The following is a 22,245-nucleotide window of genomic DNA, read 5'->3' as shown; positions in this document are numbered from 1 at the left end:
GAACTTTATGCACCTTCCAGTTCTGACCTCCCAGGTCACTATGGTGCTGTCACTGCAGTCATGAAGGTCTTCTCTCTCTTCACAGCAATTACGGAGAATTTAATCAAAAGGAAGGAATTACTTCAAAGTTTTCTTCCTGTTTCTTATTTACCATCTCAGTAAAATACAGACACTAGGAAAGTGTAGATAAAAGCATAAATATTCTATCTATTGATCTGCCTATCTAACTTTATGTAAAATAACTGTCAACTCTATAACAGCTGACGTCTTTCATTTATTACATTTAATTTTCTTATAAGTAAAGGAAAATAGTATCTTTCGTTCCTCTTTTTTCCCCAACTCCACACAAATGCAACCCAAACCACTTTCATAGAGCTGAGCAGAGGAGGACAGGTCACCTCACTTCTTCCGAAAGTTAAAGAATGAGAATTACCAAAATAAGGCCTTAAGAATTCTATACTAGGCACAAAAAAATCATGATGTGAGCTCGAAAAATGATGATTTTTTTATTTCTTTAGAACTTGTGTTCTGCTTTTGAATTGAAATGGGACTGTTTCAGCACCTGATGTTGAAGACTAGATAGCATTTCTTGATAAAGTAGTAAGAAAAGTATGTAGATAAAGGCAAGTGGGTCCTGACAACAATTTCATTAAACCTCTTAACTAGGACTTAACAAACTATCTAATCATTTTGGATGCCTTTGGTTTTGGCCCTCTTATAGGGAAAAGTTGTTACACAGTATTAAGGATTCAGTCTTTAAAAATTAAGGCTCCTATGCTTTTCCTTTTTTTTTTTTTTTTTTTTTTAATAACACTACTAGGTACCAACAATAGAGTTGGAAAGCCTTTTGCCTTTCAAAAAAAGATGCTTCAAAACATTTGAACCAAGAAGATTTTCTGTTGAAAGCATAGGTAGGAAGCAATACATGACAGTAAATGAACAGTAAAAATTTCTATTTTATTCCAGCAGAGTAAGTTTAGATGTGTTTACGTTTCATCTGACATGCTAAATTCTTGTACTAAACAAACCAAGGAAACCCAAACAGAGTCAATGAACTGAAAACCTGGATTCAAAAAGCCATTTATCTTTATGCTGGTCTGAGTCAAAGGTTCAATTCTGGATACTCTCCTTCCTCAGAGTGTTTAAATCTGGATCTAAAACTTTCTGTTGGACCCAATCTCTAAAACAGATGACTAATAAAAATGACATAATGACACACATATATATACACGCACATATCTTCTTTTTGACATGCAACGTATTAGCTGAGGGCCAGGATTGTTTTATTTTTGTGTATAAAGTGATTCAACTCCTCCTTTCCCTGTCCTCCTCCCTTCTCCCAGTCTGCCCAAATCTTTGTGCTGGCTCGTACTGCTGCATAGCCAAATATTGCAGAAAGGAAGATGGTGTGCTATTTTTTGCCCCTTTTTTTTTTTTTTTTTTTTTTTTTGCAAAAAGTAAAAATTTTGTTTTACTTTTTTCCTTGTGTTCATTGGTCAAATTAAAGAGTCAACTTAAAAATTGATGCAAGCAAATGGCATCCAAAGTGCCCTTGTGCATTTTATAATTGCACCCAGCTGTGATTACAGTCCCACAGAATATATTTTTGCATTTTCTTTTCTTGCATTACACTTCATTGGTGATTCACTACCTAGAAGGGATTCACCCCTTTTAGGAGAGAGAGAATTCACTGGTTTCATGACCTTTTATTTCTGCAGTAGAAATGGGTGAACTCACTTGGAATAAATACAAACCAAGCCAAAACATTACACAGAACAAAATTAATTCCAAATCTGACCTTTCTGAATCGTAAGGGGGAAGGAAGGAAAAAAAAGGGTTGCTTCCCTCTGTCTTTTGACTGATGCCTTACAATTTGCAAGCACCAAAATATCACAGCAGGGACTAAAGCTTTATGGATATGTGTCCTGGTGAAAAGCAGATGAACGGCAAAACTGTAAGACTCTCAGTGCTACAGCCGCTTCTCAGGTCTGTGCCTGGAGTGGGGTTGGGGGTACCCTGTGTCCGCCTGGATGTGCTGGTGTTGTCCCTAAATAGGGGTTCTTTACCCGCTGTGCAAGAGCTAGTCGCCACACTAAGCTGGGATATTTGTTTTTATTTCAATTCTGCAGGATTGGGTGTCAGGCATTTAGCAATAGCCAGCACACCTCACATTTCAAACCACCCAATATTTATAATGATAAAATACAGATGATTGGTTAATAATGATTCATTCACCACTCCTAACTATACATATGCATCTAAGCTCATGTTTAAAACATTTAGGGAGGTTACCTGATTAGCATGCTCATTATTCACAAAGAGGTGTGTATTTTAGCATTACAATTACCCAAGGTTAGTTTGGGATGCACTCTCCGCTCGACTTTGGTGCAGAAGTAATGTTTTTTGCTATCTTATGTCTAAGTCATCAACCGCAAAAGAACGCTTAAGACGCGTTGTTTCATTTTGCATCCTATTCAAGGTTAGGTACCTTCTGTGATGTCTCAGCCACATCCCAACTGAAGCTTCTTGATAAACTTTTAACTTTGTGCTTTGGACATCACCCGGACGGCCTGGCTGGTTTGAGGCCACGGGTGGCCCTTGCTGCTCTGACCCACCTCCCCGCCGCTGTTTGTGGTGGCTGTGGCGCAAAAGGGGGAACAAGAAAAAAGTGTGAGGCGAGGAGGGTTTATTTGCTTGCCTGGGACACGAGAGAGTCCTGTGGGAAGCATCTCCCACCAAGGAGACCCCTCAGGACCTGGTCTCGGATTTTTGTCCCCCTCTAAAAGGGGGTGACACACCGCAGCTCCTGGGGGCTGCCTGAGGGACCAGGGAACCAGGCCCTGCCTGTTGTCTTTGCCCTGCTGCCGCTGCCCCTTTCATGCCATCTGGAAAACCAAAAGACTGACTCCTTTTATTAAAAAAAAAAAAAAGCGCCCAAACGTGATGGAACAGCTGTCGATTTACAAATGTTTGCAGGGGTTGAGCTGTTTCAGTGGCGGGGTCCCATCGGGCCGCTCTGGCTGCCATTTTGTCTTGTCTTCCCCGGGACCGGGCCCGGGCCCGGCAGGGGGCGCGGCGGCAGCCGGCACTCCCCGCCCGGCCCCCGGTGTCGGGGCGAGGGGCGGAGCGGGGCAGGGCCCGCCGGGGCCATCGATCGCCTCGGGGCACCGGTAACGAAGCGGCTTCCTTGGCAGCGTCTCCTCGGCTCAGACGGGGGTAATCCCGCCCGAAGGAGGCCGTAACAAGTCGTGAGGGGCTCTGTCAAAAAGTTGAAAACCGAGTTAAAAGCAACGTGCCTGGGAGCACGCCCTCACAGATGTTATGGTGCCTTTTTTATTGGTTCCTTTTTGTGTTTCATATGGCTGTTTTCAGGGCTTCTTTCCCCATGCGCCCAGTGGGTGAGGGCACTCGGCAGCAGCACCCGTGTGGCTGAAGGGGAGGCACAGGCCCGGCTGCCCTCTCTGGCATCCTCGTCACCTCCGGTCTTCATCCCTTCAGGTCTCATCAGGCTGAAACCTGGCATGTGGCTCAGATGGGCTTGAAATTAAAAAAAGAAAGAAGCAGGCTGATACAAATGGGTTTGTCAGTTTTTAAGTCAGGGTGAGCAAAGGCTGCAGTTTCTCTGTGGACGGCCAGGCTTTGTCCATCCTCCCGTGATCCTCCCCTCAGCGATCGCCATATCTCACCATGAAAATGTTGTGAAGTTTGGTACCAACCTATTTATAACACGAAAGTATCCTAAAGGACTGGAGACAGATTTGAGTGTGGAACTGACCACAGTGCAGGATTTTCCGCTCATGAGAGGTTTTCAATTAATTTTTCCCAATGTCATTCCCCAAATCAAGTATGGTCTGCAAGAAGCAATTCAGGCAAGTGCTGGCTGCAAGCCTGGGACTACATGGCCTATGGCTTTCTGTATGAAGGAGCTGTGCATCCTAGAGACGTGACCCAGGGCTTTCAGTACCAAGACCACAGAGGTCCAGCATCTGGGAGCCTTGCTTGAGAGAAGTCCTTCAACCTTTCTGCTTCAGAGTGGGGGAGCTCAGCGTGTGTGGGCTTTCAAACTGCTGGCTCTAGAGCAGCAAGCCTGAAAGACCCTGGATGGCTCACAGCTCCAGAGGAAGCCTAAAACTTTTGTGGTCCCAGCAGTTTTCTGAGAGGGGAAAAAAAAAAGGGAATTTTAGTTTTACATACATTCAGAGAACTTGAATTATTTTGCAATGAAACATTAATATAGCCTGCGTTTGGAGAGCAGATTATTTGAAATGACTGAAGGAAGCCTGGTGAACAAGAAAGCTGGAGGAGCAGGACTCTATCAGGAAAAAGAGACACGAAAGAAATATAAGGAATGGAAGGAAATGTAATGGAATTTGCCTTATGTCCTCAATAATGACGCACTCCTTCCAGGTGATAACTTGAACGCTGGCGTCACGTTGATGTCTGATTGAAGACTGAGACTGGCTAATGGGCTGGAGAGTGAAAGGAGTTTTTCCAAACCTTGTTGTGGAGTCTAAAAAATTCCAGCACTGTGCCCTTTGAGATAAGTTATTTCCCAGAGCATCCTGAGAAAACACTGACGTGATACATACTGGGATGGCATAGTGGTGGACCTACTGGCCTGGTAAAATGAAGATTTAAATGTACAAGTGTAAAATTATTTGTGTGATGAAGCCATTTTTTACCCTTGCTGTTTCCACTGCCTGGTATCGCAGTCTGCAGGGACTGTCTCAGCATATGTTTATGAAAAGATGGCAAAAGGTCCCCATTTTTAAGTTCCTAATGAAAGCCCCACCATACTGAACACTACAGAGTCCAACTACTCACTAAATGTTGCAATTTTTGGATTATCTTTAAATCTCCGTGGTGATTTTTCCATTCAGAAAAATATCCTTGTGATGCCAAGGGAGAATGATAAATTTTCTGAAAGAATCCATTTGTATCAAAGGCCAGGCTTTTGTGACTTTTACAGGACCACGAGATTTGTTCCAGAGAGCTATAGTTCCATTTGAGTAACAGCAGCCTAGTACCACCAGAGTCAAAGATCCCCCAAATTTGCAGTGCTGTCTCTTGCATTGCTCAGTACTGAAGTGACCTCCATGACTTATGCACAGGAGGTGGCAGTAATCTCAAGGCATGGCTCATGTTTCCAGCCATGCTCACATTCTCATGGACAGAGAATACCACACAAGTGATATCCTGGCTTTGAGATTAAGCCGGGATATCACTCATAACTAACAGCTGGCCACCAGTGCCGTTTATTAGAAACTCAGCTAGTTACCGAAGTGGGTTCTTTATCTTGGTGACCTTCCAAGGCAATCAGAGCCTTCTTGGAAGACCTTGAATCAGAAATGTTTGGATATAAGAAAAATAGCACTGTGCAGCGCACAATTCTGATCTCCCAGGGTTCACAGATTTGGAAGGCGCTGTACCATATATAACTGTGGAAGACAGCACTGAGATATACTGTAGCTGCTGCATCAAGGTCATGGTGTTCTGGGATCCAATTAAAATTATGCAAGATAGGCAATTTAGGAAAGAGTTCACATAGAGCTCAGGAAGGAAAAAAAATCATGAACGTTATAAGCTCAGTTACTTTGTAAGATTAATTTTCCACTATCTCATGATCTTGTAATAAGAGCACAAAATGTTTTAAACGTTTGATTTGCTTATTGATCAGCACTCTGGAGACCTTTCTAAATCACAGTTATAGGTTTGACTTCCATTTAACAGCGAAGTTGTGGGCTTGCCTTGGAGTAGTATATGCTGGTTGCAGTGGGTTGTGAATTTGGTGCGTGGGCAGCAGTGAAACCTGGAACGTCTGATGCTGGGAAACCCACCTCCTTGCCTGGAGGTGATGTGAGTAGAAAAGGTGGTAATGCCACAGGTCCTGAGCATTGATCCTGAGCACAGATCCAGAGCATTGATTTTGCCTCCTCCAACATAACCATCATGCTCGTTCAGGTCACTGTGCTATCTTTAATTCCCAGAAACCTATAGAGAGATAATGAGGAATGATACTGCGAGCTTGGGGAATTGCCATTTGATGGAAAGCTTGATATTGTGGATGAGGGTGTAACAGGCCTATTCCTGTCCTAATTCTCTCCTAATTCCCACGTCCTGAAGGACAAGGATAAAAAATTTAGCTATCTTCTACTGCATTTTAAGAACTGCTTATATTGTTATGATCTGTAAACCAAAAACTGCTGCTGGCAAAGGGGATGGGTTTTCATGCATGCTTTGAGCAAAGGTTTCCTTAGAGGTATTGCTAGATTCTTGGCCTGTGTTAGGTTAGGCTTGTGACTGGGGGCCTATTCTCAGCTCAGGGCCCTGTTTGCTAGCTAGAGTACAAACAGTAAGTGAAAAGGGTAAAGAAGAGCTCACAGTCCAACCAGGCAAGACAAAGACTTGATTCCCTTACATTCCGCCGAAGAGGGGTTTGCAAACACTGTGTTAGTACCAGCGTTTTGGTCTCCTTTTTCCTTTTCCTTTCCTTTATTTTTAAAAACTTTTCCTGAGGAAGAATTAGCTAACCAAGAAAGATGAAAAAGGAAGAGGGAGCACAAAAGCAAAGAGTGATGGAGAAGCAGAAAGGGAGCAAGGTGGGGAGACTGAGATGCTCAAACAGTGAACAGATAAGAAATGTCGTCCAGCAGAAAACTGGAAAGAAACTAGACACGGCTGGTTGCTGCTGTCCAGATGGCCCTTTGCTCAGATGCAGGTCTCTCTTTGTGCTGAGAAAGTCTCCTAGGCACATTCACGCTGCTCTGCCTCACACCGAGCAAAACTGGGAAGGGAAGGTCTGGGAAATTGGCCCTGATTGTCCGCAGGCGGCAGTTGATTAGAGTGTCCTTGTTTGATGCAAGCCAGTGTATCTCCAAAGCAGGCAGTGGGAACTGCAGCAGCCGCGGCTGCCTGTGGGTCGGGTCTGAAGCTTTTTAGGATGGGCTGCACTTGCAGGTGCCCCTGCAGAAATGGCGAGGGTGGCAGAGCATCCCTTTCTAGCAGTAGTCAAAGGACTCTTCTTAGTGGTCACCTTCTGCTTGCTTAGGAAGGAGCATTTGATGCTCAGTCTTGAGCATTTCTTCTTTTTCACAGCGTAGAAGACAAAGAAACCCCATGTGCAAGTCTTTCATGCAGCTGAAGGAGCAGAAAGCCCAGCTCTGTCTAAAGGGAGGCAACTGTGGTCACGTGGGCACTCTTGGTCACAGGATGCAGAAGCACAGGAGTACACGGGAGGTGTTTCAGAAGTTGGGGAGATGACCCACTAAGTCCAGGTGGCCTCCTATAAATCAGCTTGGCTGCGGTGAGAGCAGAAGTGCAGCAAAGGGCTAGCAAAACGAAGGCTGTCCTGTGGCCAGCCTCAATAAAGGACAGGCAGAAACTGTCCTTGAGAGTGCCTTTATCTCCAGAGGTTGCAGAGAGTCAGTCGGATGGAGGGGGAAGGGTGTAAATAGTGCCTGTTTGGTTTCATACTTTCTTTATTCTCTTTATTCTTTGTTTTCTGATGATAAAGGAGCTTTATGTGGATACAGTAGCAAAGGAATTGATGAGTCATAAGGTTTGCAACTTCATTTCCCCCTCCGCTCCTTTTATTTTTTTTCCTGATACTCTCATCTCCTTCTTCCCTCCTGCCTTGCCCCTCCTCTGCTGGCGCAGCAGGACGTGCTGTGCCTTTAAGAAATGTGGTTTTTCAGAAGACTAATTCCTGAGCTTTGGCATCTGTTGAGGCATGCCCTAAGTTTTGTGGTGTGGTTTATGAAAAACTAAAGTGCATTGGTCTAGGGAGGTTTTTAACTCCTTTCTGCCATAGATACATTTTACCTCTTCATTATTCACTTGCAGAGTGTACACCGTTCAGCATTTCCGTTCAGCATGGGGATTTCTGCTCTCCTCTCCAAAAGGGGAGGAGAGATAAAGCTATTTTTTTTTTTCAATTAAAATTTCTATTTGTTGAGTTGTTTTTTACATGGCAAAGCTCTGCTGAATAAAGCTGACATAGCAAATCCTACCACTGACACTAATATTGCTGCAGTGTTAACCTGTCATTGCAGTAGCAGGACGGTGTAGCCGAAGACACGTTGACCTGTAGCAGTCACAGCATTGGCAGCTTTATTATGAATTTTATATATTGTGATTTATTTTTTTTTAAGTTCCCATTCATCAACATTACTTTTTGCTTCCTTTCCCCTCTCATCACAGTCAAAAAGAAACTTGTAAGAAGTCAATACGATTGTACTGTGAAAATTAACATAATGTAAATGAGATTTAGGGGGATTTCCTCTTTTTCTTTTTTTTTTTTTTTTTTTTTAGCAAATCTCATTCGTTTGAAACCAAGTGTATGCTTCGGTAGGTCTGCCCGGATTTTTTTTCAACGTTTGCTAGGGGCAGCAATGCGGTCTTTAAACCACAGCTCCCAGAGAGAATGTTGCAGGTGTTACAGGCATACCAGGAGGTAACTACAGAGTTACCCTTGGTGATGATTTTAAAAGCCCTGTTGCTACAAGGTCCTGGATCTGTATGCTGACGTCATCTTGTAATAACAGCATAAAACCTCTTGGGCTGTCAGCCTATATTCATGTACCTGTACATTGTTTTAGGCCTCAAGATAGCAAGCAAGTCCAGGTGAGCAGAATTCCCCTACATCTCCGGCATCGTGGCAGCTCCGGGACTTGCCATGCAGTCACCCGCAGGATGTGGGCCCCACAGATGAAAGAACGGTTTCTAGTAGAGACAGGCCTGTTTTTATGAGGAGAGATGTTGGAGGGGAAGGGAGGGAGCAGGAGCTAGGGCTGGATGTGCCTTCCACACTGAGGTGGGTGTGTGGCTTTGATTAAATCACTTAACCTTTGAGCTGCAGGTTTCTTGTGAGTGAAATACTGGTATTAGCACCGTGTACGGCATGTTGGGATTAAATGAATTAACGCAACAGTACTTTACAGTCTTGGTTCTGTAAATGTGCTGAGCGCAGTTGTTCTATTTAAGAAGCTTGTAGTGCTCGTTATTGAGCCTACGAGAGGGCCCCCACCAATCCCCTGTCCTCCCCTCCCTCCCTATTAGTCCGGTCAGTGCTCTTATCCCTCTCCATGACCAATAGCAAGCAATCTCTGCTGCTTAGCCTCTCGATCTTGAAGCAGTGCTGTATTGCGACAACTCTCTTCACAAGTGGCTACAGAGGAACAGCCGCACCGCAAGCCCTGGTGAGGAGCTCTGTCTTCTGCATCGCCCTCCAGCCGCCCAGGCCCAAGGAGTCTCCGGCTCCCCAGTCCCCGCAGCATCCCCTCGGTAGCATGCTGGAATGGGAGGTGGAGGTCCTGGAGTCTCTTGACATCTCTGCCACTTGCTCACAGGGTGGCCTGGGCAAGTCACATCACCTTTTTCTTCTTCCCTCTTCATGCTGAAGTGCGCGTTGTATCTTTTACCTTCATACCCAAGAGCTGCTCAGGGCTGAATTAATGAATGCCATGAAGTCAAGGATGTCTGTGGATGCACAGCGCAATGTAAATGCGAAGTATTACTTGGTAATTATGGGTGGAGGTAACCCTTGTTGAAAAGGATTAATTTTATCATAAATCAACATTTGATCAAGTGGAATCGTAGGAAGAAGCGTAGGGAAAGCCTGTCCTCTGTTACCTCAATCTGAAATGTTTCAGGAGATTGGAATGCTGCTTCTCCCATGTGCTTTGTGCATGTGTCGACTCTGAATCTAGTACTGGTTACTGAGATTGATGGGGTGGCATAAAAATAGTCTGACTTTTATAGGTGTAATATTTCAACATACAGAGGGAAAGAGGTCTTTTTTTTCCTTCTCTTGGGATTCAGGATTTTATGAGGAAGGCAAGTACTGCTTTTGGCAGTGTTGTCTGGTATATCCAAGGTTGACACAGCAGCTCCTTGGGTTCAGTCAATTGAGCAACTTGTGGATTTTAAGAAAGAAAGCAGGTGAAATATTACTATGTAGCTGCTGACATACTAGCATCATCAGGGTACAGTTTATTAAGTCTCCAGTACTGTGCAGCGATCAAAGAGTTAAAAATTCCAAAGGTTTAATCCAGTATAATAACATTTTGCAAGGCCTGTCAAATTCACAGCAAGTGAGATGCAGAAAAGCAACTGAGCTAGGTGGAAAATAAAATTAGATGGAATTATATTGCCACAGGTTTATCTAACTAGTTGTTTCACATAACAGGGTAGACGCACGTTTATCTGAGCCGTCAGCAGAAGCTCAGACTGAGTTGTGTTCCCTTGCTCTCCCGGCCTGTATTATCCATAGAAATGGAGTGCTCTTCATACGATTTGAACAAAGCAGTGTTCTGCTGTATCTATTTTTGGTCACTGATTTGTATGCTGTAGAAGCCATCTCATTCCTTAGAATACAGCCATATATTGTTGTGTTTGTTTTCCTTTTGCTGCTGTGCACATAGTGGATTGTTGTTCGTTTGTTTGAAGGATTTAAACATCTGGAAGAGACCAGGGATAGCCATGTCTTTGTACATAGGTTAGATGAAGAGCTGCAGGTCCCTTCCAAAGTGAAATGTTATATGCCATCTACTGTGATGCTCATTTGTATACTTGAGGGTTTTGGTGTGGGAAGGACAATCAATGTAATGCTAATCCAAGCAGCTGGATAAAACTGCTGCTGCTAAAACTAGCGCAAGGTAAAAATGGATTTATTTCCCTGGGCAGTTCTGCAATTGCTTCCCACGTAGGTAATACCAAATATAAATTTTGGAAGTAAATATTTATATGAAATAAGCTTAGCTGAGTTTGGGTGAGTAGTGAAAGCAATCAGTTTTTACTGAAATATGTCAGTAAATGATGCATGTAGGGCAGATCTCACGGTGAGAGATTCAGTTCTTCTGTCATGTAAGCTTTGCAATATTATTTGGACACAAACAAATCCCATTATAGCCCAAATTTAGACAATAGGTTATCACAGATGAAAAGAATAAGTAGAAAGTGGGGAAAAAAAGGAAGGATAAGTTCGTCTGTAATGCAGCCCCCTTCGAGTGAGTGGGAGCTTATTCTGCAAGGAGCCCTTGTGGCTTTTACCAGACTATTTGCAGACCAATGCCGTAGCCACAGACGGAACAGTTATTACACTCTGGCTCAGTCGATTGCAAACAATTTCTTTTCTGAGAAAGCTAATCACTGTTTTGTTACATTACTTCCCAGCAGATGAGCCAGGGACTCCTGAATTTAAAGCAGAACCGTGAGTGAGTGGCAGCGAGCTAAGCCTGGGCTGGAGTCTTGTAGCAGCATATCCTTCAGCTCCAGTGCTGCAGTCAGAGAGAGAAAGATTTTTCCTTTGAAGATAAGACACCTGGGGCTTTTGTAGAAACTAAGTATGCCCCAAGTTGTGCAGCTGTTATCTCGATTTTTAAAAAAAAATCAAACAGCCAGAGAAAGACAAAGTGTCTGGCTCTTCTATGCGCCACCAAAAATTCCTCAAAATGCTAAAACCCAAACCAGCACGTTTCGTTCTGCAGTTGTGTTGCTTGCAAATACTTTCCGTCTTGTGGCTTGTGTGACACGTTCAGCCGAAGCAGCCTCCCAGGCGAGCCGTAGGGCTGTGCCGTGTGCGTATGGGAGAGAGGGAGTGCTTATGGGAGTGTGCATATGTATATGTATGAGCGAGGGAGCGAGAGCGTGTGTGTGCAGTGTCGTAACGTGGCAGGGCACAGGCAGTTATGAAACTTTCCAATAAAGTCTCAGTACGTCAGTATTGGTTGCTTGGGTTTGGGTTTTTTTTTTTTCTGTCCGTGGCCCTCCAGTTTCATTTCCATTTATGAGTGCAGAGAGAGCGAGAAAGGGACAGGTTGAGAAGTGCTAGCAGACAACACCACCCCCCCCCCAAGCCGCTGGAGGAGCCGGAACAGTTCCCACGACAGGTGGAGCAAGCTGCCGCGCTGAGCGAGATTCCCGGGTCGAGATTCCGGGGTTGTGGTGCCCAGGGACAGGGGGAGGGGAAGCCCTCGCTCTCGGGGCAGCTGCGGTTCCAAGGGGCCCCTTCAAAGTGCTGCAGGAGCAGCCAGAAGTTTGACTTTTATTTTTTTGAAAGGACTGGAGAAATTATTAACCACAGTTGATGACGTCAGAGTTGATCTGATTAAAGGTTTGTTTTCTTGCTGGCAGAGGTGTGCTCCGTAGAGACTGGTTCTCTCTTCTTTTTTTTTTAAGTTTCTTTTTTGAACAGCAAACGGAGGGAACTGCTCGCATTGCTGCTGCTGCTGCTGCCGCTGCTGCTGCTCCAGCTGCGTGTGTGTGTGTGTAAACAGGATGGTGTATCTGTAGCTGCCACGCGCAAACACACATTTGACCATGAGGACTCTTCGCAGGTTGAAGTTCATGAGTTCGCCCAGCCTCAGTGATCTGGGCAAGAGAGAGCAGGCAGCCTTGGATGAGCGGGGGACCCAGCAGCGACGGGCCTGCTCCAACGCTACCTGGAACAGGTAAGGTCTCCCATGATGCGACGACTCCCCCGCAGCCTCTCCCCGCTCCCCTGGCTGTGATTAACGCGCAAGTAGCCGCTCCGTCGGCTTGCAGACTCGGCCGCCTTGCTCCCGGCTCGGCAAGGTTACAACGCGTCGGGCTTCTGCATTAGTGCGTTACACATACTGGGGTTCACATTCAAGTAAAAAGACGGGAGCGGCTTTTTTTCCTGTTGGTGTTAACCTTTCCCTGAAGGATGATAGCAAAGAGCCTTTACTGCAGATGGCTCAGCCTGCTCTTCCTTGTGATGGGTAAGGACTTATTTCACAGGGTCCAGCTACAAATATGTCTTTGTGTCTATCTAGATATTCTCATTCGAGGTTCATTTGGTTTATTTTAGTTTAAAAACATCTATTTATACACAACTATTAAAATACATTATTTTTATTTGCATAACTATATATATTGCTGGTTGTTGATACAGATATGACAAAGCCTACTCAATTTACTCGCATTAATACAAATTTCTCTGTGTGTGTGTGTACGTGCATGTGCAAGCACACGCACTTTGGACAGGACAAAATAAGCCCTGATTGTTTTGTTTATTGTGTTTATACATCTGAATTTTATTACTCTTTGGAAAAAAAACCAGCAAACAAGCAAACATTTTGTTGAGAATGTGTCACTTAGCACAGATATTCAGAAAGCATCTTAATGACTGTTTTGGTGACACTCTTAAAGATGAGTCTAAGTCTCTTAAGTCGTTAGGAATTATATTCTTATGTCCTTTTTGAAGATGAAATGAAAATGTCATCTCCTGGGTCACAGCTTGGAAAGTGTCATTTATAATGTTTTACAATTGTATGGTGGTACAGCTGTAGGAAGAAAAATACCAGTGAACTATAGACACATTTGTTAAAGGTATTTCAGTTTTGAGCAAAACCGAGGAATTATAAAATATCACATCTTCTGTCCCTCTCTCCACTGGATTTGTGGTTTCATGCCTGCATTATGAATTAGTTGTTTGATGCCAGCAACACACCAAGCACTGAAACTGGTCACAAAAGAGGCTGAGTTTCTGTTCAAATATCGTGCTATTTATGTGACCCGGAGTTGCCACCGAGGCCTGGGTGGTGGTGGTAATTAAAGGCTTGATTGGGCCACCTTGGCTTATGCCAGTTGGGGCTTCACTTGGCCATTAGCCTCATAGGAAGCAGCAGGGAGTAAGATACTCCTTGGTGTGAACCAAGGTGACAGAATATGGTCCCCAAAGCCTTTTTGTGATGGTGTGCTAACGGCTTTAGTTGGCAGGGATAAGTGTTTCCAGGTCTTGCTTGCAGGAAGGGAGCCATGGAGGGGAATGCGAATGGGGACCAGGTCAAGCATGGGCCTTGCTGGGAGTGCTCCAGGCTTAGGGGCTGCTGATATTTAAACCAGAGTGTTTTCCCAAGTGACACGAGCAAGAGTTTGTTATTTTTAATTTGGGCAGGACGGGTGTAGCTCTGGCCAGAAGTAGTTGTCTATCAGCGAGCTAGACTTCTGCGTGTTCCATCCAAACGCTTAGACAACTGTCCCATCGCCTGTTCCTGGAATAGGTGTCTGTGAGTCATCCTGTTGCCGCTTTGCGTGAACTCAGGCCTAACCGTGCTTTCCTGCCACGGGTTGCCTTTTCCCTGTGCAGGGATCACCGGGCCGTCCCTGCCGTTTGGTGGCACGTGCCTCCAGAACGCCTCGGGAGCGCTGGCAGAGCTGCTGCTTTGTGGTGGCAGGCTGGTGCTACCTGCGGTGGCAAGTCAAGTGGGCATCACGTGCCTGCACTAACAGCTGCCTACAGCTATGGCAAGTACTGCAGATGACGAGCCAGTTGCATTGCATGGGCAAAGGGAAGGCCCTTTATTTCTTATTTAACAGTGCAAGGCTTTCTCCTGAGTGAAAGAGAGAGGCAGGGTAATTCTTCTTTCAGGTGCAAAACCTCTCTTGGTTTTAAGAAACTCAGGTATTCTACAGGCTGTAGAACTGGAGCTTATCCTCAGGAAAGTCAGGGCTTAAATGATGTTGGATTAGTTGTATTAAGAAGTTATCCACTATAGCTTCTGCCTGTCACCAGCGTGTGCCCATCTTGGCATGTGTAGCAGGATCTGGTCTTGAGGGAGCTGGTGCTCAGCTCTGCTGGACGTAACCATAATGTCGGTGTCACAAACTGGGCATCTAAACTTTGACTCACCAGAAATCTCGGATGGGTTTTGAAAATCTTGGGCTGTGGAAGGTTTTTTTATTTTTCCCCTGCAAAATTAAAACACCCCAACAGAGGGCTAGCATACCATACTTTGGTTTATAGGAATATTTGTTCTTCCAAATGAAAGAATTACCTGTTCTGTTTCATTCTGTGCAATATCGAGCATAAGGGTTTGCTGATCAAGGAAGTCGAGATGCACCAGCAGAGCTCTTCCCTCTCACCATGCCTGGCTGTTCTATATTTAAGTGTCTGCTGGGTTCTTGCCTAATGTTAGCAGCTGTGCCTGGGTGTGGCACGTGTGTATCTGCTTTTGAAAGAGGCCTTGAACCAAGTTCATCAAAACTCATGTGGGGAGAGGTGAAGCACAACCCCACAGCAGGCTCTGCCCCACACAAGACTGCTGATGCCAATCCTGCGCTGAAAGTCAGCCCTTTGAGGTGGAGTGAGGATGTTGCCTCGGCCCTGCCAGGGACCACGCTGAAACACAGCCAAGCCGGAGTTTTGCTGGTGGGGTCTTCTGCGAGGTAGCAGCTCTGTCACTGTGGGCTTTTTTTGAGGAAGATGCGGCGTGTGTGTGGCTGCAGTCTGGCTGCCCAGCAATGTCCCCTCCACTCCGTTTGGACTGCTCGCAGCCTTCAGACCGTTTATATCAGAGGATGCCTGCTGCTTTCTGACACCGAGGGAGGGCAAACTGCAGGAGCTTAATCGCGGGGTTCGGTGTGCAGGGGGCACGTAGAACTCAGTGCTAGCAAGGAAGGTCTCTTCCTCCCTCATAACTTTCCTGCACCCCCAAACTAAAATGCTGTAAAACTTCTCAGCACTGTTAGATGAAAGGGAAATCGGTGCCAAGGTGCTGTCTGCTACTATGCAAATTACACTTTATATCACAGCTTTTTCTGAGGTTGTTTTCCCATGAACCCCAAAAGACCTGTACAGCAGCACACCGACAGTGCACGTTAACTAGCAACCAACAGCAACATAGTGGAACAATACCGTTTCGTTACAGCTCACAGAATTTGCATTGGATTAAAATAGCTTAGATTTTTTCACTAGCATTGTCTTCAATTCCTTTTCTCCTCCCCTCCCCCCCCCCCCTTTTCTGCTTCAGGCAAAAAATGAGGGCTGAATGCTGACTAAACCAATTGGACTGAGAAACCCAGGGTTTTTAATCTTGAGCTTGCAAGCTGGGGCGGGGGGCGGGGGGGACGCTCTCTGGGCAAATAAAATCCATCGCAAGGTTTTCACTCTGACTGAGCTAGCACAGACTGCCTAATCAGGAGCTGATACTGACTGAGTTGTGGCATGGGAAAGCCTCTAGTCAAACGCACTTAGATCCTCTTTGGTGTAAGAAAATGGGGAAAATTCACAGAAATGTGGAAGAGTAGGAGATAGCAAAGAGAAGGGGAAGAAAACACAGGTGAGATGCCTGTGATGTTAGTGAGATCAGCAGTAAATCCAAGGAGACGTACAGAATCAGGAGTTTTATGGTTTGGGCTAATTTTTACAGGGCTGTAACAAGCACAATAACTTGCTGTAAATTCATTTCTACAGTCAGGGGAACCATATGTCATCTTCTAATTAAAAATGAATGTTTTTTCAGATCATGGTGAGGCTTTTCTAATGGAGGAAACATTCCAGACCAGCATATTTATCTAGTACGTCTACTTTGAAGTCTTCTTTCTTCCAATATTTAGTGTTTATTTAGAAATAGTTTAAAATATTTCCACTGCCTTGAGGATCAGCTTCTCTTTCATGACCCTTTAATCAAAACCTTCTTTTGGCCATATGTGTGCATGGGGGCAGACAGAGCCGAGTTGTGGGGTGGGAAGGAGAGACGGGGCGAAGGGGATTTCCCCCTTGGTCAAGCCACCACTGCAGCATGGAACATGTGCCAGCCTTGACTACAGTAATAGAAAGTGGTGGTGGTGGAGAATTGCTGCTCCCCGTAGCCCTCCAGACATATCTATACTTGCTTGAATGCAGATATAATTTGAAGCCAAAATCTCCATAGTCCTACACGCTGCAGAGATATTAACTCTTGGTGACACCTCAGGGAAGTCCCTTCACCTGTCTGTCTCAACTTCTTACTACGTAAGAGTATTGTTTATAGTTGCTGAAGTTTGTGAGTTGATGCCTCTCAAACTCTTTGAAGATAGAGTTTTGCAGACCAGCTTATTTTCGTTTGTATGATCCAGTGCATAATTGCAGCCTATCCCTCTTTGCAGATTGCTTTACCTTGGGTCGAAATTTCAGAAACGTAAGTGAACTAGCATCTGCAAGCTTATTTTGAAAGGGTCAAGACCTCATGGAAAGCCTGTGGAGTTGCAGCTAGACTGAAGCTGTGTTAAAAATGGGGTCTTCCCCATTGGATTAAGCTAATTCAGAAAAATGAGGTTTTAGTCTGGAGCAAGGGTGTCTTAAAGGAGGTTTTGATGCAAGTATATCAGGTCAGTTATTGTTAATTAGCTATTCCCATAACTGTCCAGAGGAAATGAGCCCTAAGTCATTTAGTCCCTTTTGAAAATTAAAATGTTGTCTTTAACTACCTGGTACTCGCAGGGTGTGATTATTCCCACAGCATTGTTTTTGCTCATGGACTTCACCTGGAGCTCTGGAAAGGGGAGAATTTGCAAACACTAAATAAAAATGCCATGATATGTTCACTCATGCTGTTTGCATGTGAGGGTAGTGACTGCTTTAGAGAACCACAATTACCTGTGTGCTGTGCACAAATGAAAATGTATGTCGCTCCACCTGCTATGCCAGGAAGTGCCAAGCTGGGAGGGCCATGGCCACGGTTGAAGCAAACGAGACGTCAGGATTCAGAGACTTGCGAGCCAGACTTTGCTATTGTTCCTCAACTCTGTGGACAAACTGATTCTGACCTGGCAGAAACCAATGTTTTAATCACAATAGGTTTTCCTTCTTGGTTTCTTAAAAACATCAATGAAAGAACAGGGGTGGGTGGTACTGCAGTGCTGGGGGGAGCCAGCCTCCCACCCACCGAAGGCAGTGGTGTCTGGGTGCACAGCTAGCAACTCAAGGGAAGCGTATGCTTCGGTGGTATCGGGCCACAAAGGCAGTGGCTTTCTACTATGCAAAGATCAAAATAATGAACCCCACCCTCCCCGTCTTGGCACTCACGCTGTTTGGCTGGTTGGGAGTGCTGTCAGTGAGCATCCAGCTTTGTGCTCTGGGGATTTACACCTTCCAGACCCCTTCGTGCTGAAGAAAACAGTGGGGACAGTCTGCGCTGTGTGTGCTACAGCTGCCATTCCCCATGTTTCAGGCAGCTGAACAGAGTTCTGGAGCCGGCACCTTCTCTGGAGGATCGGACAAATCTAGAATGAGTAGTCTATCCAAAGAGGTGAAGTTTCTTAGCCTGCTGGGTTGATTTTTGTTGCTGTGAGTGCCGCCTTGATTGTAGGTAGTTTCCTTTTGGCAATCTGTGGCCAGTGTAGAATAGATAAGTACAATACATTGCTGGAGCCACCTGACATTTTGTCTTCATTCTAAAGGCAAACCACCCCAAAAGACCCGGTCTCGGCAGTTTTCCAATCCTGATTTCCCCTCCTACAGCCAACCTGCTCTAGCTGTGCCTCTCTCTTCCCTGCCCCCCCACCACTCACCCATGGGAAACCTCCTTCCAGGCTTCTTTCTGCCCCGCTGCTGGTCTCTCAAAATGTTGTCTTCTAGCTATAGTACTCAGACCAAGAGTGACCCATGGCATATGTTTTTGTGAGAAGGTGCCTGCACAATGTATCTTAGTGCTTGGATTCAGGTTAAATAATATTGCCACAGCGATTTACCCTGATTAACACCAGTTGAGGAGCTGGCTGATGAATTGGTGTTGTACTTTCAAGAAATGTCATAATCCTGTAACTCGGAGATCTGCCTTTTCTCGCAGTGTGAGGGTGGCCATAGCTTGTTTCAAAGGTGCACTGCTCAGGTGCACAGAGCTTCCAGGTTCCCCTTCTTCCAGGAGAAGATACTGACGGGGGAGCGTTAGCAATTGCTCGTTTCCTTCAACAGGAGAAAGTGCAACACTGCAGGAATAGGAGGTCGCATCTGCACTTCTGTGGAAAATGTGTCTGTACACATACAGCAAACCAGAAGCTTTTATGACCCTGGACATACAGTATAGGCTCTAGTCTTAATTGAAGACTGGAACCTTAATCCATACTGAGCATGGGCAATTAGGGAGCTGACTTTTTTTTTTTTCTCTCTTTTGGGCTCTTTTTTGTCTCCTCTGCCCTGCTTGTTCTTGTGCACCTTGAGCACACTTTTATACACACGGCAACTACAGGGAAGGTGTTTGGACTAATATCAGTGCATGAGTGCACCCATTACTAACTTTCATGTTGTAAAAGAGTTACAGAAGGGAGTTTACAAAGCATTTCCAGTTCAGGTTAACTATTAAAATATAAGTTTAATTACATACATTATTGACTTAAGCCTTGGTGGAGGCTGCTCGCAGGCACAAGTAAAGGTGATCCACCCACCTCAAGCATCTTGCAGGGCTTTTGTGTGTAAGCAGCAGCTCAGTTTTTCTTTACACCAAAAGGTTGTACCATTCTGACTAAACCCTTTTAAACAATTGTTCATTACAGAAATCATAGCATTACTTTGATTTAAGCAAGGGTTGGGTTCGTTTTTTTTCATTAGCTTAAAGTAAGTAAGAAGATTCAAGTGAGCTTTTCATTATCCTGACACCAACCTATGCCCCCAATAACATCCCGGTTATTCCAGCTCCTCTGGAGCTCCTCCAGCTCCTGAGCATGTGTGGGGGCCAGATCTGCATGGCCCTCCTGGGACTGCATGCCTGCACCCTATGCAGGAAGGAAATGCTGCTGGTCAACATAGTGGGGCCAAGACAAGGCAGTTTCCAGACAAGGCAGTTGTTCCTCTGTACGAGGGAGATCCCAGGCAGATTAAAAGGTCAGCACTAGGATGTTTTATGTAGGTGCAGTTCTACTACACAGGCAATAACTTAAATGCTCACAACCTGTCCCCCTTAGTTCTTAAAAAGCTTGCTCTCTCTTATTTCTTTGATGATTAATAACGGACCTGTTAAGCTGTAAAGAGAAAACCTCCCCCTCGTTTAGAAAGCAGTGCCAGAGAGAAGGAGAGAGAGCACGTTGACTTCTACGAGAAATACTTAGTCATTCTTCTCTGCAGAAGGCTGGCAGGGAACATTGCAAAGTTCATTTCCGAATCAGAAGAGCGTGTAAAGACTGCTTGTTTTATTCACTACATTAATCGTACTTCACATATTACTCATAATATTAAAATACCCAAGTCGCTTCACTGTATACCAGAGACATTTAGCTGCCAATTTTCAAATAATCGTAAATTGAGTGTGTCTGTTTGAGCCAGCCAAAATAAGCTGGGTTAGATCATGAGTGTATGTCTGTGCACGTGGGTGTAGGGGAGAAATAGAGGGACCACCTCTATTTTTTTTTTTATCTCTGGTGGTGGTGGGAGTGCTTAACACCTTGGAAACATTGTCGAAAGAGCAAAAGAGAGAAGAGGATAATGGTTCCTATTTTGATCTGCTTGTGCATTTCTCCACAGCAGGTCGTATCCTTCACCTGCCACTTTTAATTGCCTTTTTCCACAGATGAATGTGGTTGAGCTTTTCTAACAGTGCATCTCTTTGCTTTTCAGCGTTGTGTGCCTGCATTTTGAATCTCAGTGAATAGTGTCATGTTTACCTTCCAGCCCATTCCTCTGCTCCCAGCAAGTATTGAATGGTGTTGTCGTACTGTGGACCTTGGAAGGTTTAATGTGGGTTGCCTGAGGTCCCCACTTGCGCTCCACTGCCACCTGGCCTGGTGCCTGCAATGACATCCCCTTGTGCTGGGAGCAGCCGCATGTGGCTGGATCTGTTCCTGAGCCCACCAAGCTTATCTGCCAGTAGGAATCAGGCTTCCTCCCTCTGGAGAGCTTATGAACAGATATCGCTTTTAGTTCTTCTTCTCAAGACAGGGCAACCTCAAATTCTGGTACCTCCAGGATGGGCAAATCTGGTGCTGGTTTTGCTTTCCAGAGCTCCAAAGCCAGTTGCTGCTCCATTGTACCAGACTGCAGCGCAATGTGAGCAGGGGCAGGTCATCGGCAAACCTCTGAAAAATGGTGTCACAGCCTCACTGGTAAAATCAGGTCCCCAGGAGGGATTGTACATGCTGTAGCTTCTCGTTCTTGGAAGATCTTTTCAGTAGATTTCTAGAGGTGAAATTCAAGTTGGTGGCCCCTAAATACACGTCCTGAGTATCTCTGAGGCTGATTGTTACTGTTCCTTGCTCCTGCTGAGTACAGGCTGGGAGGTGGCATGCAGAATGAGATACCCAAGGAGATGGTGCAGAGCAGGAAGACTTCTGCCCTGTGTTTTTTAATACATCTTAAGATGTCATCTCCCCTTCTTGGGTGCAACTTTGAATAGGAAGAACCACATGCCAAAATCTGTATTTTCCCTTTGCAGTCAGTAGGATTGTGAAGGAAGAAGAAAGAAAACAGTGGCAATGATAGCATTTAATACTGTTATTGATAATTATACTCATTGCTTCTGTTATTATTTTCATAAATATATTTTTAAAAACCCTTTAGAGATCACTGTCATCATCTTTTTTTACATGTGGGGTAACTGAGGCGATTCAGTCATTGCCAGCAGTGGGAACAGTCACTTCAGTAAAAGCAGTCATATTAGAAACCAAGTGGCAGTAGTATGAGCAGTGGAGCTGATGAATGCTGCTTCCTTGTGCGTTAGCATTGGGAAGCTAAAGCATCTGTGTGCGTGTCGAATAAAGGCTGAGCTCACCCTGCAGTATTTTCTTGGTCATTAAAAGATACTCCTTCTACCCCAGCTGAAATCTGAAAGACCTTAAGGTTTTTGGGACTTCCATTGCATAGTTAAATGTGGTAGAAGTTGCCAAGCGGTTCCAAGAGTGGAGTAGTGAGGATGAGCTGATGAAGCTGCATGAGTTTTGTTTCCTTTAGAAGTCAAAGCTGTGAGGCTACAAAAGGTGGCACTGGGTTGGGGAAGGGGAAGGAGATTTCTGCTCCCTTCTACTAATGCTGGAACAGGTTTGGTCTCACCTTCCACTGGCATTTCTTTACCTTTGTCCTCAGACCTAAGCTCAGTGATTTAGGCTGATGTGTCATCATACTAATTGTGTGAGGTGTATTTCAGGAGCATTTCAGAGCTTCATCTTGAACCACATACTCATTTCAGTAACCCTTTGAGGCGCGGTCTTGTTAAGTTCATGGGACTGGATAGCATCCCTGCTAAGCATGTGGATCGCCAGGCTCCTGCAGTACCTGGCAGGTTTTTGCCATTCAGTGGGCTGGTGGCCATACACCTCAGGGACAGGCAGCATTGGGTATGGGACTTTCTGTTGAGCTAGAGAATTTTGTGGTCCCAGTCCTATCTTTGGTTGCCTCTGATTGCAGCAGAAGGTCACCACCTCTAAGCAACACCTGCTTGCAGAACCGTTACAAATGGCATTGACAGTGAAAAGGGAGCATTTTTGTAGGACAGATGGTTGGCCTGTGCCAAGCGCATTGCTGCCTCTCTCGCTGTC

The 22,245-nt window shown here is 45.1% G+C and overlaps 1 protein-coding gene across 8 annotated transcripts in view; it reads left to right on the top strand.

Annotated features, from left to right (window-relative positions):
- The window catches only part of PRR5 (proline rich 5), a 98,844-nt gene that overhangs the window by 27,415 nt on the left and 49,184 nt on the right, over positions 1 to 22,245 (top strand). For 4 of the 8 annotated variants that reach the window (XM_074590749.1, XM_074590726.1, XM_074590736.1 and 1 more), the window contains one exon: positions 12,336 to 12,449. In XM_074590749.1, coding sequence (XP_074446850.1) covers positions 12,346 to 12,449 — 104 coding nt within the window. In that variant the 5' untranslated portion in view covers positions 12,336 to 12,345. Of the gene's footprint in view, positions 1 to 11,596; positions 12,450 to 22,245 lie in introns of those variants that run through there. The other 4 variants (XM_074590684.1, XM_074590695.1, XM_074590715.1 and 1 more) reach the window with 2 other exon arrangements.

Source organism: Larus michahellis, chromosome 1 (genome assembly GCF_964199755.1).
Source record: "Larus michahellis chromosome 1, bLarMic1.1, whole genome shotgun sequence".
Taxonomy (NCBI): Eukaryota; Metazoa; Chordata; class Aves; order Charadriiformes; family Laridae; genus Larus; species Larus michahellis.
The sequence above is the reverse complement of the archived record's forward strand: the minus strand, read 5'-3'. Positions and strand labels throughout refer to the sequence as shown.